The sequence below is a fragment of the Gopherus evgoodei genome, chromosome 3 (assembly GCF_007399415.2).
Source record: "Gopherus evgoodei ecotype Sinaloan lineage chromosome 3, rGopEvg1_v1.p, whole genome shotgun sequence".
Lineage (NCBI taxonomy): Eukaryota > Metazoa > Chordata > Testudines > Testudinidae > Gopherus > Gopherus evgoodei.
In genome coordinates this window covers 219,528,640-219,544,066 of record NC_044324.1, presented here as the reverse complement: position 1 = coordinate 219,544,066, position 15,427 = coordinate 219,528,640, and the positions used below count along the sequence as shown (strand labels likewise).

Genomic DNA, 15,427 nt, shown 5'->3' with positions numbered 1-15,427 from the left:
GAACTTCTGTTGTTGAAAGATACAAGCTTGACCATTCCATTGAACTAAAAATAGAAGAGACCTAAGCTTTGTTTTAAATATAAATGTAAATTCTCGCTTTGAGAGGCCTTGACATGTAAAGCAACTAATAGAGTTTTATTAATGTGAAATTTAGGATATTTCCATTAAAATTGAAATGAATCAGGCAATTAATAGTATATTTAAAAAAAATAATATATGGAGATATACCTATCTCATAGAACTGGAAGGGACCTTGAAAGGTCATTAAGTCCAGCCCTCTGCCTTTGCTAGTGGGACCAAGTACTGATTTTTGCTCCAGATCCCTAGGTGGCTCCCTCAAGGATTGAACTCACAACCCTGGGTTTAGCAAGCCAATGCTCAAACCACTGAGCTATCCCTTCCCCCTTTTATAAATTAACACGCTCAAAGGTGGGGGTGGTCAACAGAGTGTGTGGCTAGGGGAATATCTTCCTTTTTTGCTAGTCCCCACCACAATCCCCTGCTAGCCCCACTGCTCCCTTCTGCAGACTGCCTTTGGTGTTCACTTTATGTAGACTTTAGAAGAGGTGCAAGAGGTAGGCATGGAGAGGGGCAGCAGAACAAAGGCGCCAGCAGACAAAAGTTTGAAAGGCATAGTGGAGGAGTAGGGAAGGGTAGGGGGAGTGGAGAAGAGTTGTGTTGAATTCTCAGGGGTGGTCTTAAATTGTCCCTCAGTGAGCTGAAAGCTTATGGAAAGTTCAGTGTACCTTATATGCTTGTTATATAATATTGTTTGAAGAAACCAGAGCTTGGAATCAATGGCATAATCTGTATTTGTCTGAACTAAGATTCTGAGTAGGATTTTCAAGGCTCCCAAGGAATTGCCCTAGCAAGAGACCAAAATGTTTTTAAGAGGAGAGGAAGTGTGCATATGTGAATCATTGGATACTTGTTCTGATGAGTCAGTTTTGGTAGAATATGTTTGCTATCCCGTTGGGATATTTTCTAGGAAGGAGCTGGCTGTTAGCTTAGGCATGGCAGGGAGCATTAACAAGCATCACTGCCAGGCCTGTAACTACCACCACTACCATATGTTAGGACCCATGACTTTACCATCAAACTCTTAGGTCTTCTGTTTCTCGATCCTGGGGGAAATTCTGACTATTCAAAAAGAATCATCTCCACAATTGTGTTCTGACTAACTCCTGAGATACGAACCTAAGGTTCCTGCTGTCACTCCTTTGCTTGTGTGTTATTTTCCCTTTTTCCCCACTTGACTCCTCATATTTCTCTCTCCTCTTTATCTGTTTGACTTCAGTCTAATGAGAGTTCAGCTTAACCTGCCAGAACAAGTCAAACTATTCAATCTTTTGCTGTGTCCAGAGAGGCAAGATAAAGTGATACCGTAGTCCAATTCTGGTAGTTGTTTACCAGATCCTGAAGAGGCTATTAAGGTTGTGTGCTACTCATGTTACTTTTCTAGCAAATGAATTACAGCTGTAGACAGAGACAGATGTTGAATTTTGCTGTGTTTGCTATCCTTTTCTTTCTCCACCTTTTGTGTGCTTGTCTTGTTCTATCTTATGAAGAAACATGATCAGATTTTAACACCTAAACCAAAGAGCTAACACTTAAAACTGAGTCTCCATTTTTCCCATCAAACATATTTGATATCATCTAAGAAAATGTCAAGCAGGAGGTTTTGCTGTCTTATAAAAAGAGAAGGATGAGAGAGAGTGTGTTAAAGTTATGATTTACATAATTTTTAAAAATGCTTTAAATCTCGAAACTTATTTCTTTTTGTATATTTAATATATATTGAACAGACTTTCTGAAATTGGTAATGCAAAACAAATTTCCTGGCAACATTAACCTGACCCAAGTTAATGTTGTCGTTAAGGCAGTTAAATAAATAACAAATAGGTAACTTAAATTTTTTAACATGCTAAAAACCCTATCCAGTCCCCACCACAGCAGATAGTATTGCTCAAACTTAACTAACCCTGCTAATAGCCTTGGGACACTTGCTGAGGGTTTTCCAACATGTCTTAGTAGACTTATAGAGGAGTCCAACCCTTCATAAGCCTTAGTAGATTAATCAGGATCTCTTAACAATTCCGGTGGGCGAGGATGGTTTATTAGGTTTGGCAGATTTTCCTGGCCCTCAAGGTCATCAGCCCCCTGATGAGCCTAAATAGAACTGTCCAAACTGTCCAAAGACTGACCATCTTATTAGGCCTGTCAAGTGACTAATGATTCAGATTTTGCTCATCAAGAAAGAACAAGTTTTCTAAGGTTAGGAAGAATTGGTTGGCCACTGAAAAGAAATCAGTGGCTCACTTTGGATATTTTTAAGCTCTGCCCACCTATCTCATAAGGCTAATAACAGAACCTCACATTCCTTATACCACCAGCATGTAGGGAGTTTAGGGAAGGGGGAGGGGTATAATTTTGCTAATACCTGCAGAGTGGACATCCTGTGAACCTCCTAAGGTGTGCAGGTATTGCTCTTATGGATGTGAGACGATCCATTGGAAGGGCAGGGACCCCCTCCCTCTCCTCAGTGTGCTGCTCCTTATATCTCCTGTTCTTCTCCCAATTTACAAATCTCATAAGGTTCCCAGGAAAGGATCCAGCTTTCTGTGCACATTCTAAGGAATGCAGGAAAGGTGATCCACTTCTGTATGTGTAAGGAGACACCTAAGTCTAAGTTGCAACATGAGAACAAACCAATGGTCTATTTAGTTCAGCGTCCAGTCTGTGACAGCGGTAAATGCTGGATGATTGAGGAAAGCATAACTCGGCGAATAGGCTATGAGGGAGTGAGTAGGAATGGGGAGAATGTTCTGCCCCTAGATTTTACAGTTATTGTTATGAATGTCTAATACTGCTTGAGACGTACTAATCTGTTTTTCTGAATCAAATCCCTTAGAAATGAGTCCTACTGGATAGTTATGTGAGGTGTTTATTAAACATATGTATATTCTTTTTATCCATTTTGAATTTGTTGCCTTTTAAAGTTTCCTCTTTTTCCTTTATTATGGGAAAAGTAAACAGGAACACTAGATTAGTCTTCTCTATATTGTTCATTAATTTGTATATCTTCTCTCACCCTTTTTCCTTTCTAAACTAAACAGTCTTAGTCTTTTTAATCTCTCTCCATGTGACATCTCCCCCTCCTCCCCCGGCTCTGAACACCCACTCTATGGCTCTAATAATTTGAGTTTCCCTTCTCTGAACCTCTTCCTAGTTCTGCTGCTGGAATACATTTTTTAATGAATTTCTTTTTAGTTGTGGAGAGCATTTGGTAACTAAAATTGAAATTTTTCATTTCATTCTCATAATTTCTATGTGTTCTAAACATTTAGCTTGTTGATCTTTTCACCTGACTTTGCTGTGTTAGTAAATGTGTAGTAAATGTGCAAAGAATTTTAGAATCATTGTACCTCATTTTATTTTAATTGAAATCTGCAGAAGTTGAAGAAGCTCAGCAATCAGAAAATACAACAGGAGCAGAGTCTAGTGGCCTCTTTGCAGACCAGGACCAACAACTAACTCGAAGCAGTAGCACTTCAGACGTTACAGACCAATTTAGTTCTGATTTTTTTCAAGGTACATTTTGTGACATACAGTAGCTTTACGGTATTAAGCTGCCTTTGAACTTCGTTAAACTACCTTTGTGAATTAAAAGGGAAAATGTCCCATTGCTATTATATGAATATATATTTATGCCATAATATCTGATCATTTAAGCTATAGTTCAATAAATTCTGTTGTTCAGTGTTCCAAACCCTGTTTTTTAAATAACAAATTTAAATATAACACAAGCATGCTCCTAAAATAATATCTCTGAATATCTCCATCCTCCCACGCATTGAGGATTTTCAATAGTATAAGTATCTCATTTAAAAAGTTAGTTTTAGCCCTTTGAAGGTGCATTAAAAATGGCCAAGGAAAACATATTTAACCTTAGTCTTTGGCTACATTAGAAAAATTAGGACTTAATTTGCCAGTGCAGCTCCTAATTCAGCATCACTGGATGCTGTAGTGTAGGTAAGAGCCATTTATTTTTACCATCATGCTTTAAAAACAATTTCTGTTTTAGTGATCATAATTAAAATGTAATTTATCTCTTGCAAAAAAAGTGGTGCTATGATTGTATTTTTCTATACTGGAGTATGTGGTAGTGTTAATTAATTTGAACTCTTAACAGGGTTAGATGACCTGGTGAACACATTAGAATACTACAGTTTCCATTCCTTGTGCAACCATTGATGAACTGCAAGTCCTAATTTTCCAGTATAGCTGTAAGCTTAGAGTAGTCACCAATAAAACATTAACACTTCCCACTCATAAGTAATTCTTTTTGCACATACTCTCCATTGTAGAGGAATACAGTGGTAACATTAATTATGTGCAGTTGGTAAACTTAATGAGCTGACCAGCTTTCAAAATAGCTTCAGTGAACTCTCATTCTTGCCCATTGTGGACAAGAGCATTCATAAAAACTTCCTGTTTATGTTTTATTTATAGGACAATACGTTACAACCTTCCATGTGAGTTAGTTACAGGTGCTTTATACTATGGCAGGTCTACACTTAAAACACTGTGGGTATGGCTACACTTGAAATTTCAAAGCGCTACCGCGGGAGTGCTGCTGCGGCAACGCTTTGAAATCCAAGTGTGGTTGGAGCGCCAGCGCTGGGAGAGAGCTCTCCCAGCTCTGCATGTAAACCACATCCTCTACGGGTGTAGCTTGCAGCGCTGGGAGCTGCGCTTCCAGCGCTGCGGCACTGATTACACTGAGACTTTACAGCGCTGTATCTTGCAACGCTCAGGCGGGTGTTTTTTCACACCCCTGAGCACGAAAGCTGCAGTGCTGTAAAGTGCCAGTGTAGCCAAGGCCTGTGTCGGCTAGGTCCCTGCCAACATAGGGCTGTCTACACTGGTGGTAGGTCGGCGGATTATTCACACCCCTGAGCAACGTAGTTATACCGAAGTAACTCTATAGTTCAGACCAGGGTTTTGAGTACATTACCAATGATTGAAAGACAGCTATCATTGGCTAATAATTTACCTATATAGTTTTAGAGATGTTTCCTACAGGGTTTATCTGCTGTGATGCTGACTATACTCTTGGCTACATCCATTTGCCTGCCATTCATCTAAGAAGTGTAGGGAACAGTCAAGCAAACTTTCTTATCCGCCTTATTGAAGGACCTCATAAAGGGACACTGAGCAATTTAGTGAAATATTTGATTTCATTGTATCATTGATTTGCCATTAGCACGTAGCCGGATAATATTTTATCTGCTATGCCTCAGAAGGGAAGTACCAGCAGACCGGTCACGTTAGTGGAAATGTGTTGGGAATCTTGAGTGGCCATTCTATGTGCTGTATCTGTTCTGTGGGAAATAGAACTTCATTTTCCAGCTCTGTTGTTCCAACACTTTTCACAAGCACTAAATTCTCTTTGACAAGTGTCTCATTTTTTATTAAGTTGTAAAAATCAATTTGGCTTTAGACAGTTGTCATTTGGAAGTGTAGAATATCATTTTTGTTAAAGCAGGACTTGTCTCACAATGAAAGCCACTGAAAATATCTGTGATTGGTGTATAACTTGTCATTTCCAGAATCTAGCACTGCATTTACATTTCATACACCACAGCTAAAGATTTTAGTTGTATTCTCATAACTGCAGTTTTTTACACCATTTATGAGGGAATTATCCACATAATTGAATGCTTTCACAATATAAGTGATTCCGCAACAATCCTACACTATCATATGAGAATGTCCTATTCAATCACTTCTCTGTAAATATTAGAAAGATGAAAAAGATGCACATATTTAGTGCTGTTTTTAATAGTTTTAGAATTAGCCCACAGACACCATTTCCTTAACTATCTGTATTTCTTGTCTTATTTGTTTACTTTTTAAAATTTTGATTATGCAGATAAAAAGACTGAGAGTTCACAGAATTTAAATAGTTTGGACTCCAAATCCATTCAAGACAAGAAGGGATATATGAAGAAAGAAAATGAAGCCCAACACGTAAGGCAAAATTGATAGACTCTGATCCAAATTCTAACCGTTGACAAGGTCCTAAGAACTTTTCATTTCTAGTTATTAATATAAATGTTTAGAAATGATAACAACTGAAATTTTATGTTTGTGGATCCCATTGATGAAATAGAAATTGGAGTATAACTGTAGCTGTTAATAGCAAGTATTTTGAATATTTTTCATCTTCTAATACTATAAGGCTGTAACACTCGTTTATGGAAATGATGATGAAGATTACATAAAACAACAGATAAAGACTATGTATACGTGTGTGTGTGTGTGTGTGTGTGTGTGTGTGTATATATATATATAAAAATACAGAGTTCATAACTGTCATATAAATAAAATATATTCATTACCGAATTGCTTAGTACTTAAACAAATGTTTGATAGTTCATGAAGTGTTCAGAAAAATGCCTTTCTCAGCACAATTTGCACCATCAATCATTTATTTAAAAACTTTGTCGATGTCAGCATTCTAACAGGTTTTTTTAAAATTTTTATGTTACTTTTAAATAAACAACAGAAATAATTTATGATTGAAACTGGTGACACTGTTAGAAGTGCAATGCAATATCAGATTATGACTGTAGTTTGAAACTCTGGTTTGGTCCGCTGCTCTTAAGTGAGTGTTGTCTAAAAGCATCATGGGGACTGCACACTTGGCTCGAGCATAGGGGGAACACTATGTAATGCTCTGCTGCAGTTTCTTTACCCAATTCAGGCAAAGACAATGATGGTGGGGTAAGAGATTAACCCTCCGCCCCACTTCTTATGTTGTTGACATGCTGGTCAAAATATTTACTACCTCCTGACAATGCTGCCATCAATATCACCCTTCCCACCTTCTTTGCAAGTTGATATTCAGGTTGTGGCCGTATTTATTGCATAAATAACTGAAAATGTTATGTGAACCAGTGCACAGCTCAAAAATTATTACATGCTGGATTTATCTGACCACTGCTCAACATGAACCTGATTTGGTGGGAAAAACAAAACTGTATGCAGTCTTCCAAACAGTGCAAGCAGCTACATGTGCCTGAGGATTGATTGCCAATTCCTTCCCCACAAAAATCAGCTGTGGGGCCTCAAGTTCCAGACAGACAGCCTCTGCAAATGAATTCATTGCCTTCTGCATGGCAGTGCTTCAGCCTGAGAAACCAAGTAGGGTGAAAAATTGGTCATAAAGCCTGACCAATGTTTCAAGAACCTTTAAGTTCTTTGCCATCTAGGTCATCTTTCCTTTTTAAAAAACTAAAACTATTAATTGCAAATAGAAAAATAAAACAAACCTCCCTAAACCCCCCCCCCCCCCGGTATTGATGCAACATTTTAACTCATACGTTTTTAACACGCATGTAATCTAGGAAATTTAGAGTTAAAGTTTCCACAGCAACTAACTCTAGTAACATGATCCTACTCTATGCCTTGTGTGATATGGTCTTTTATTAATAGAATCATAGAAATGTAGGATTGGAAGGGACCTCAGTAGGCCATCTGTCCAGTCCCCTGCACTGCGGCAGGACTAAGTATTGTCTAAACCACCCCTGAATAAGTCACAGTTAGTTTTCAGTGATACTTATGTATAAATGTATATGCATCTAAATAGAGGAAATTATTCTAACGTATTATGGGATATATTTTTCAAATTAACTATAAATGAATTGAGAGGAATTCAATTTATATATTTTTTCTGAAGGTTTTAATAAGAAGGAGCAGCAGTCCAGCTGAATTAGATTTGAAAGCAGACTTGCAGCAGTCACATGGAAATCATAGAGAAAAAGAAATGAGTAAGTTCCAGAAAACCAAATTCTTTTTGTAAGGAGTAGTAGTTTGTGGTAGCATGTGCTAATTTGACTAATCACATATATAATATTGGTTACTTTTAACCATGTTTTTGAAAACAAGATTTTTTTTTAATTGTAGAACATTGCTTATGACACTTAGTAATTCCTGCTTACTTTAGGTGAAAGTGTTAGCAATGACACGTTCATTGGCTACAATAATGAAGTAGAGATCACCCTGGTCCCCTGGCAAACCTGTGAAGAAGAACATGAAGTTAATATACCAACAGATGTTTGTTTAGACGCAGATGCTCGTCATTGGCTACAGCTTAGTCCTTCAGACGCTGCAAATTTAACAGGTACCTATGTTAAAGAAAATGCAATAGATATTGTAGATTTTTGTCACAAAATGGTAGAACTTACACGTGCTAGTTTATACAACTCAATTTGAATGCCCTTTTTGTTTTTTAAAAGTGTTTGTTTTAAAGTAGATGAGAATTATTTGACATTAAATATAACCCTAATGGCATAGTTCATCTTTTAAGATTAAATATTGTAAAATCTTAGTAGTGCTTTGTTTTCTTAATTTTGAATAATATAATAACACTGTGTACTGCACTAGTGACTAGAAAGTTAACCTTTCCTCAGAGAATGTGTTAACACTCCTCTTACGCTTCATCACAATGATGTATTGGTTAGATTCCCTAGGCCAAATGTTGCACAACAAAATACACACAGACACACGTGAAAATGGAAGACCAATGAAACACAGCCAGCAAATGTATACTGAATGTTATTAAATGAGGGACAATTCTGGAAAAACATGATAGTGGAAAGAATGTCAGACATCACTAGTGTCTCAAAGGGAAGGACATCTCCAAGTTCCTTGTTTGTTCTCTGGTTATCTTTCATCTTGAGATTTGGTAGTGACATAAGTAATTAGATATTTATAAAGTGAAGAAAGAGATCTGTAGTCACAAGAATATCATGTAAGGGTTAAGAAACTGCATCTACTAAAGTTAAAATTGACAGTAGAACTTAATATCATACTATTTAATTATACTAGATACCATTTTAGAATAAGAGGAATGTAGGGTTGGAAGGGGTTTTGAGAAATCATTAAATCCAGGTCCACGCACTGAGGGAAGGACCAAATAAAGCTCAACCATCCATGACAAGTGTTTGTCCAACCTCTTCTTAAAAACCTCCAATGACGGGGAATCTTCAGCTTCCCTGGGAAGCCTATTCCACAAGTTAACTATCCTTATAGTTAGACAGCTTTTCCTGTTATCTAACCTAAATGTCACTGGCTATAGCTTAAGCCCGTTACTTCTCATCCTAGCTTCAGTGGACACAAGGCATAATTGATGATATCACTGAGACACTTGAAAATCCTATACTTAGTTAATATCTCTTCCAGCCTGCTGACTCTTGAAATGTATCATATTTTAATGAGAAGCAACTAATATCTTTATGAAGATTTAAGAGACAGGTTGTCTGTACACAAGGGCAGGTATTTGGCTCAACCTTGTAAGTGTAGCTTTGGAGACTACAGAACAAAGTTCTGATGGCCTATGATCGATAATTGGTATAAAAATACAAGACTGAAATGGTAGTTAACTTCTGTTTCATATGGAAAGCAGTAAGGGGGCAAAACTAAAGATGTCAAGTACCTGTACAAAGTTCCTTCCGAAGGTTATCAAAGAATATTGACTATATTCTCATGCTTTTGTTCCTTACTTTTCATTTTCTATCTCTTGTTTCCTTCAGATAGAAACTTCATTACCACTTTACTTTCATAGATTGCATTTATTGGAGATTAGAAAGATACTATAAGTAAATAAGGGGGAAAATCCCACTTACTAGCCATGATTCAGGAAGAAAGAATGTGCTATTCTTCAGTTGCTATTCTTTCCTCATGACAATCATTCTTCCCAAAATTAAACATTTGGAATCCATGTCTCCAAGCTTTAGCTGTGAATGCTGAATCAGAATTGGGAATTGCAGACTCCTTTCATTAAAAGATTTAGCAAGTCAGACTGAAGATAATGGTAAATTGTAATTCAGTATTTATACTCTCTGAAACAGCCACTGTATAGGTACAATCTTTGTCCAGTTGAAGTCAAGAGTAAAACTCTTACTGATCTGAGGGGTGAGGGGTGGGCAGGATTTCACCCTCGATGTTGAAGTTTTTTGTATAATATTGTGCATATGCTTTAATTATCTAGAAATCTCCAGTGTCATTAGGAAATGCATTAGAATATGGATCTAATGAAGGGAACTCCCTAAGAAAAGTCAGTTTGTTAGCAATTTTCCTTTACCTTTTTCATTTTAATTATTGTAGCTTTGACATATAGGGTACAACATTTATGACTGTGTATTGTATTCTTTTGGTGCTTTATTCTTTGTAAAGGCTACCTTCCATCTAATTTTCAATAAGTGCATCATAGATTTTATTTCAGTAACTTAATCAGGTAACATAAGAATTTTTCTGCTAGGCTATTTTCTGTGATGAGATATAGTTTCAGGGTTAGCTACTCCATTTATTCAATTATTCTTTGAAATACTACTAATATAATGAATAAGTTTACCCAGTTCAATAGTTCAGCTTGTCATCAGTACAAAGGGAGATTGTAATATAACATATGTTAAGGATTATTACCTATTTGAAGAAGACAAATTGCTAGCTTGTTTTCTATCCATAATACAAGAACTTTGCTCTTTGCATATGCGTAAGAAAACTAGTTTTATAAAATGATTTGATCAGTAATCTAGAGTAGAAAGGCAAAAGTAGTAATAAGATTGTAATTACTTAGCAGAATGAGTGTGCATAACTGTATTTCGCATGTTGAGAGTGTTAGTCGTGTTAAATATTAATATCTTTCTTTGAAACCATTTTCAGATTTAGTGGGGCTCAGAAATTTCAAGGTTTAATTTTTTGAGTTAACTGCATTTTCTTCTGTCTGATGTAAAATATTTGAGCTCATGCAGAAAAAAGATGGAGGATTTGGCCTTTCATATCCTTTGAGTGATTCAAGTTTCCTTGTCAATGCTGGAATACTTCTGTAGTGCTCCCTGAGACCCTCCCTTCTCCTAGGGCACCACAGCTCCCTCAGAACCTTTGAGGGTCTCACTGAGCAACCAGCATATGTTAATAATGCATCATAATTATTGAGGGGATGATGCCACAGAGAGCATCTCACTCCTAAACTCATTACCTCCCAATGTGCAGAGTGCGTGCTCTGTAGAGCACCTGCTTAAATGGCTTCGGTTGGACTGGGGAAAGAACAAGAGCACGCTGTGGAACTGTTGCCATTACTCCTTTGGATTTTCCACTGTAAATACTCCTGTTTTAGCTCCCCTCTGTGTACTGTAGTGAAGGGGACAATGTGATGAATTTCAATAGATGCAGTAAAATGATACATCTAACTGGAGCTCACTTATGGTTTTCAGTTTATATTTTGGGTATTTGCATTAATTTTACTTAGTGTTTTCATTAATAACTGTTTCTCCAAAGGTAAGCATATTGGTCTTGTGATTTAAAATTTCTCTCAGGCTAAATTTACAGTTTGTTTGTCGAAACCTCTAGTGCTGGTGTTGGATAAGTTTGTAATCAATGGTAATAAACCAATCAGAAAAGAGAAATAACATGAAAATAGCAAGGACAGCAAAAGTTATGCTAATTAAAATCCATGCTTGCATATTGTATGAGTTTTTCAAGTGATCGCACATGGCCATTCCACTGTAGGTGTGGGTGCTCCTCGTGCACAGAGGCCAGAGATATTTTCCCTCAGCAGTACCCATCAGGTGGCTTGTGCACTTTGTGTTGCCACATGTTGCTGCACGCTGGTATAACAGTGTGGGGCCACCCCCAACTCCCCTCAGTTCCTTCTTAACAACAGTGACGGTGGTTGGAACGATCTTGGACTTATTAACTCAAGTGTCTTCCTCTCTCAGTGTAGATTGTTTCAGTTAGTTATGGTTAGTTAGGTTTTTTTGTTGTTGTTTTTTTCTTAAGTAAGTTAGCATTAGGTTTCTGTGTTGTATCGGTTTGGTTCGGTTTTCCTCTTTTGGAACTATGCTCGGTACAAAAAAGGATGCCCTGCTCCCCAGGATTAAGTCCTGTGAGACTGGGAATGGCTGGGTCACTACAAAAAGTAATTTTCCCTCTGTTGATACTCCTTCTTGTCAACTTTTGGGAATGGGCCACATCCACCTTGATCGAATTGGCCTCGTTAGCACTGACCACTCACTTGGTAAGGCAACTCCCATCTTTTCATTTCACTCCAGGCATCTTATGAAGTGGGTTATAGCCCATGAAAGCTTATGCCCAAATAAATTTGTTAGTCTCTAAGGTGCCACAAGGACTCCTGGTTGTTTTTGCTGATACAAACTAACACAGCTACCCCTCTGAAACCTACTTATTCCTTTCTTGATGTTTTCTATAATTGACTTCCATATATGTCTAGTTGCATTGTTTAATAACATACTCATCTTAATTCCCGAACAAAGTTTTTGTTACTAATTTAAACTCTCACAGTATAAACATGATGGAATTGTAGGTTTTTTGCTCATTGAGAATGATTTAATTTATATCCAGAAAAATCTCCAAACTTCTCCATGATGATTTAAGTGGTAGAAATAGTTTTACATGGATTACTTACTAATAATAGCATGTCATCTCCCTGCAGTGTAATCCCTGACATAGCCTTCTGCTTCTGCTAGTAATTTATAAGTGGGAATGATGCTTAAGGGGAAATCCTACCTAGTGAAATAAGGGGGAAAAAATAAAACTGTAAACATTTTGTATGTGCCACCAGTACAGTACATGAATAAATCATTGTAATTAAATACCTAAACTTTGAACCTAGAGCAAATTATTTAGGAGGCTCTAGATACTGCTGTTAAACCCTGACAAAAGCCTTCTCTAATGACATGACCGTTAGTGACAACAAATTATTCTTTCTGTCATGTAATGGGCCATTATCTGTAGATACTACCCACTTCTTCTGTAGAATAATGAACGAAGCTCTGTTTCCCTTTCATTTTGCCTAGTCCATTAGCCATGATTTTAGTACATAGTAGTCTGTATTTTAATAATGAAAACCATTATTTCACTGTTTTGAATCTTTTTGTGTTTTCTGAATGGGGAAGATCACACAGTACTTGGGGTATTAGATAAATTTTATTTTTTCCTAACTAAATTTAATTGTACTGGAGTCAAAATTTCTTATATTTGACTCCTAAACTTATAAAGAAAGCGTTTGTTTATTCCCATTTATAAACTTACTACATGTAAGGGAATGCATATGGCTAAATGTCTTTTTGATGTTTTCTTTCTGAGTTTCAAATGCCAATCATGTTGGAATTAGAAAAGGAGAGACTGGATGAGGATACCTCACAATAGGAAGTTCAAGAGGCTATAAAAGGGCCAAAATTGGATGCATCTCCAGCAGAAAAGATGACTTGACAGGGCACTTTTACCAATTATCTGTAGAAACATTCCTTGAGAAAGGTGTTGCTCTGAATATATACTTTGGATAATGAATGCTTAAATTCATAGCTCTGAACTTTTTTCATAACCATTACTCCCTTGTTTTATATTAATGATTGTTTGTGTGTTGTGGACCACCGATAGACTACTTGTATTTATAACTAACAGAAACCAATTTTTTTTATTCTAAAGACAGTAGCGAGTTCCTTGCTGATGACTGCAGTATAATTGCTGGTGGAAACCTCATAGGTTGGCATCCTGATTCAGCTGCTGTATTATGGAGAAGGATCTTAGGAATTCTTGGAGATGTGAACAATATCCAGTCTCCTAAAATTCATGCCAAAGTTTTTGGGTATCTCTATGAACTATGGTACAAACTGGCAAAGGTATTGTTTTTAATGTGTGTTTTATTCTAATGCAGAGAGTGTGATTTTTGTATTTGCTATAAAAAATAATTTATAGTATATTCTAATAAAAGTATACTAAGCAGTAAAATACACTTTTATTAGAATATTTAAGGAATTTCAACTGCTCATGCTAGTTCTTTTAGTGATACTGTAATTTTAACAGTGAAGAAACCAATAAAGTGTGGTGTTTGGAGGCAAAGGTTGTATTGTAAATAAAGAAGAAGGATGTTTGAATTTCAGTAAAAACACCTAATAAGAGACAATTCTGTGTAGTAACAAAAATAATTTAAATTAATATATTCTGAGATGGTAAAATAGTGAAATAGAAGCTATGAATTAAAAGTAAAAAATAATTCACAAATGTTGGGAGTTAGTGTAAATTTCCACAATACACCTTTAAAATGATGATAATAATTGATTAGGATGGAGGAATACTACCACACAATTTATGTTGAATTTTAGTTTATTGGAAAGTGTGTGTGCGCGCGAGAGAGAGAGACACGAAGGACAGCACTTCTAATAGAAAGGCTGAGAAGTAATTGTGTATTGTAAATAATGCTCATTTTAATGTATTAAATATTATTTTGTTAATCCTCTCCCTTTTCTTTTTAAATCAGATAAGGGACAATCTTGCTATAAGTTTGGACAACCAGTCTACACCCTCTCCTCCTGTTTTAATTCCACCTCTCAGAATATTTGCATCATGGTTGTTCAAGGTAAATTAGTTTTAAATTTCTGTGCAGAGTAGTATTTTGGTGCATGTCAATATTGAATCACTTAATGGCATTTTTACGGTGTTTCTTTCTGCAATCCTTGTTGTTCTAGATGTATTAGAAAAATAATCAGTGTCCACCCTTTAGCTATACTTTTGTCTAGAATAGCCAAGTGACGCTTGAGAATCCATATTTAGAATGTGGCTTCAAAATGTTTGTTGGCAAGCATACATACAGTTGGTTGCTGTATGTTGCAAATTTTCTTGCTGGAGATACAGATTTGAATTATTTAGTAACTAGAAGATCTCTTAATAACAATTTTCTGCTCTTTTCAGGCAACAACCTTGCCAAATGAATATAAAGAAGGCAAACTTCAAGCATACAGGTTGATCTGTGCTATGATGACTAGGCGCCAAGATGTTTTGCCAAATTCTGATTTCCTAGTGCATTTTTATCTCGTGATGCATATTGGCTTAACTAGTGAAGATCAGGTAAAAGCTTGACTTTTCTTTTTAAAATAATTTAATTGCATTTACTCTATTTACTACTGCATTTACACATTTTTACTACATTGTTTTGATGGTGAAGCCTGAATTAGCAAATTTGAAGCTGTGAAGCTGGAGGAAAATGGCTGTACCACAACTAAAATAAAGTGTGGACTAGAAATGATTTATACTGTAGCCTAAACTGTTCCTCTCCCTATCTGTGTATTGAATATTTGCCTCCTTTTCTGTTCTCCCAAATTTTGTTCTCTCCAGCTTGTAAACTTTCAAAATGCTGCTGGTTTGCCTGTTTCATGAGTAAAAATAATTGTTGTTTTTCTAGTCATATACCTGTGGGTGCCCCACTTCAGCTGCGCATCCACCTTTGATTGGAGATTTTTGGTAGCAGTGCCCATTCAGCTTGCGCGTGCACCCTACACATCCTTGTGCCCCATACAGGTTATATAGGGTTGTATGGGCAAATTGCTCTCAATTTCTTCTC

General features: G+C 36.6%; 1 protein-coding gene across 2 annotated transcripts in view; it reads left to right on the top strand.

The window, feature by feature from the left end:
• Positions 1 to 15,427, top strand: part of RALGAPA2 (Ral GTPase activating protein catalytic alpha subunit 2) — a 317,151-nt gene that overhangs the window by 113,253 nt on the left and 188,471 nt on the right. For both annotated transcript variants that reach the window (XM_030558122.1, XM_030558121.1), the window contains 7 exons: positions 3,454 to 3,591; positions 5,936 to 6,033; positions 7,745 to 7,835; positions 8,012 to 8,188; positions 13,516 to 13,709; positions 14,348 to 14,446; positions 14,779 to 14,934. In XM_030558122.1, the coding sequence (XP_030413982.1) occupies positions 3,454 to 3,591; positions 5,936 to 6,033; positions 7,745 to 7,835; positions 8,012 to 8,188; positions 13,516 to 13,709; positions 14,348 to 14,446; positions 14,779 to 14,934 (953 nt within the window). The remainder of the gene's footprint in view (positions 1 to 3,453; positions 3,592 to 5,935; positions 6,034 to 7,744; positions 7,836 to 8,011; positions 8,189 to 13,515; positions 13,710 to 14,347; positions 14,447 to 14,778; positions 14,935 to 15,427) is intronic.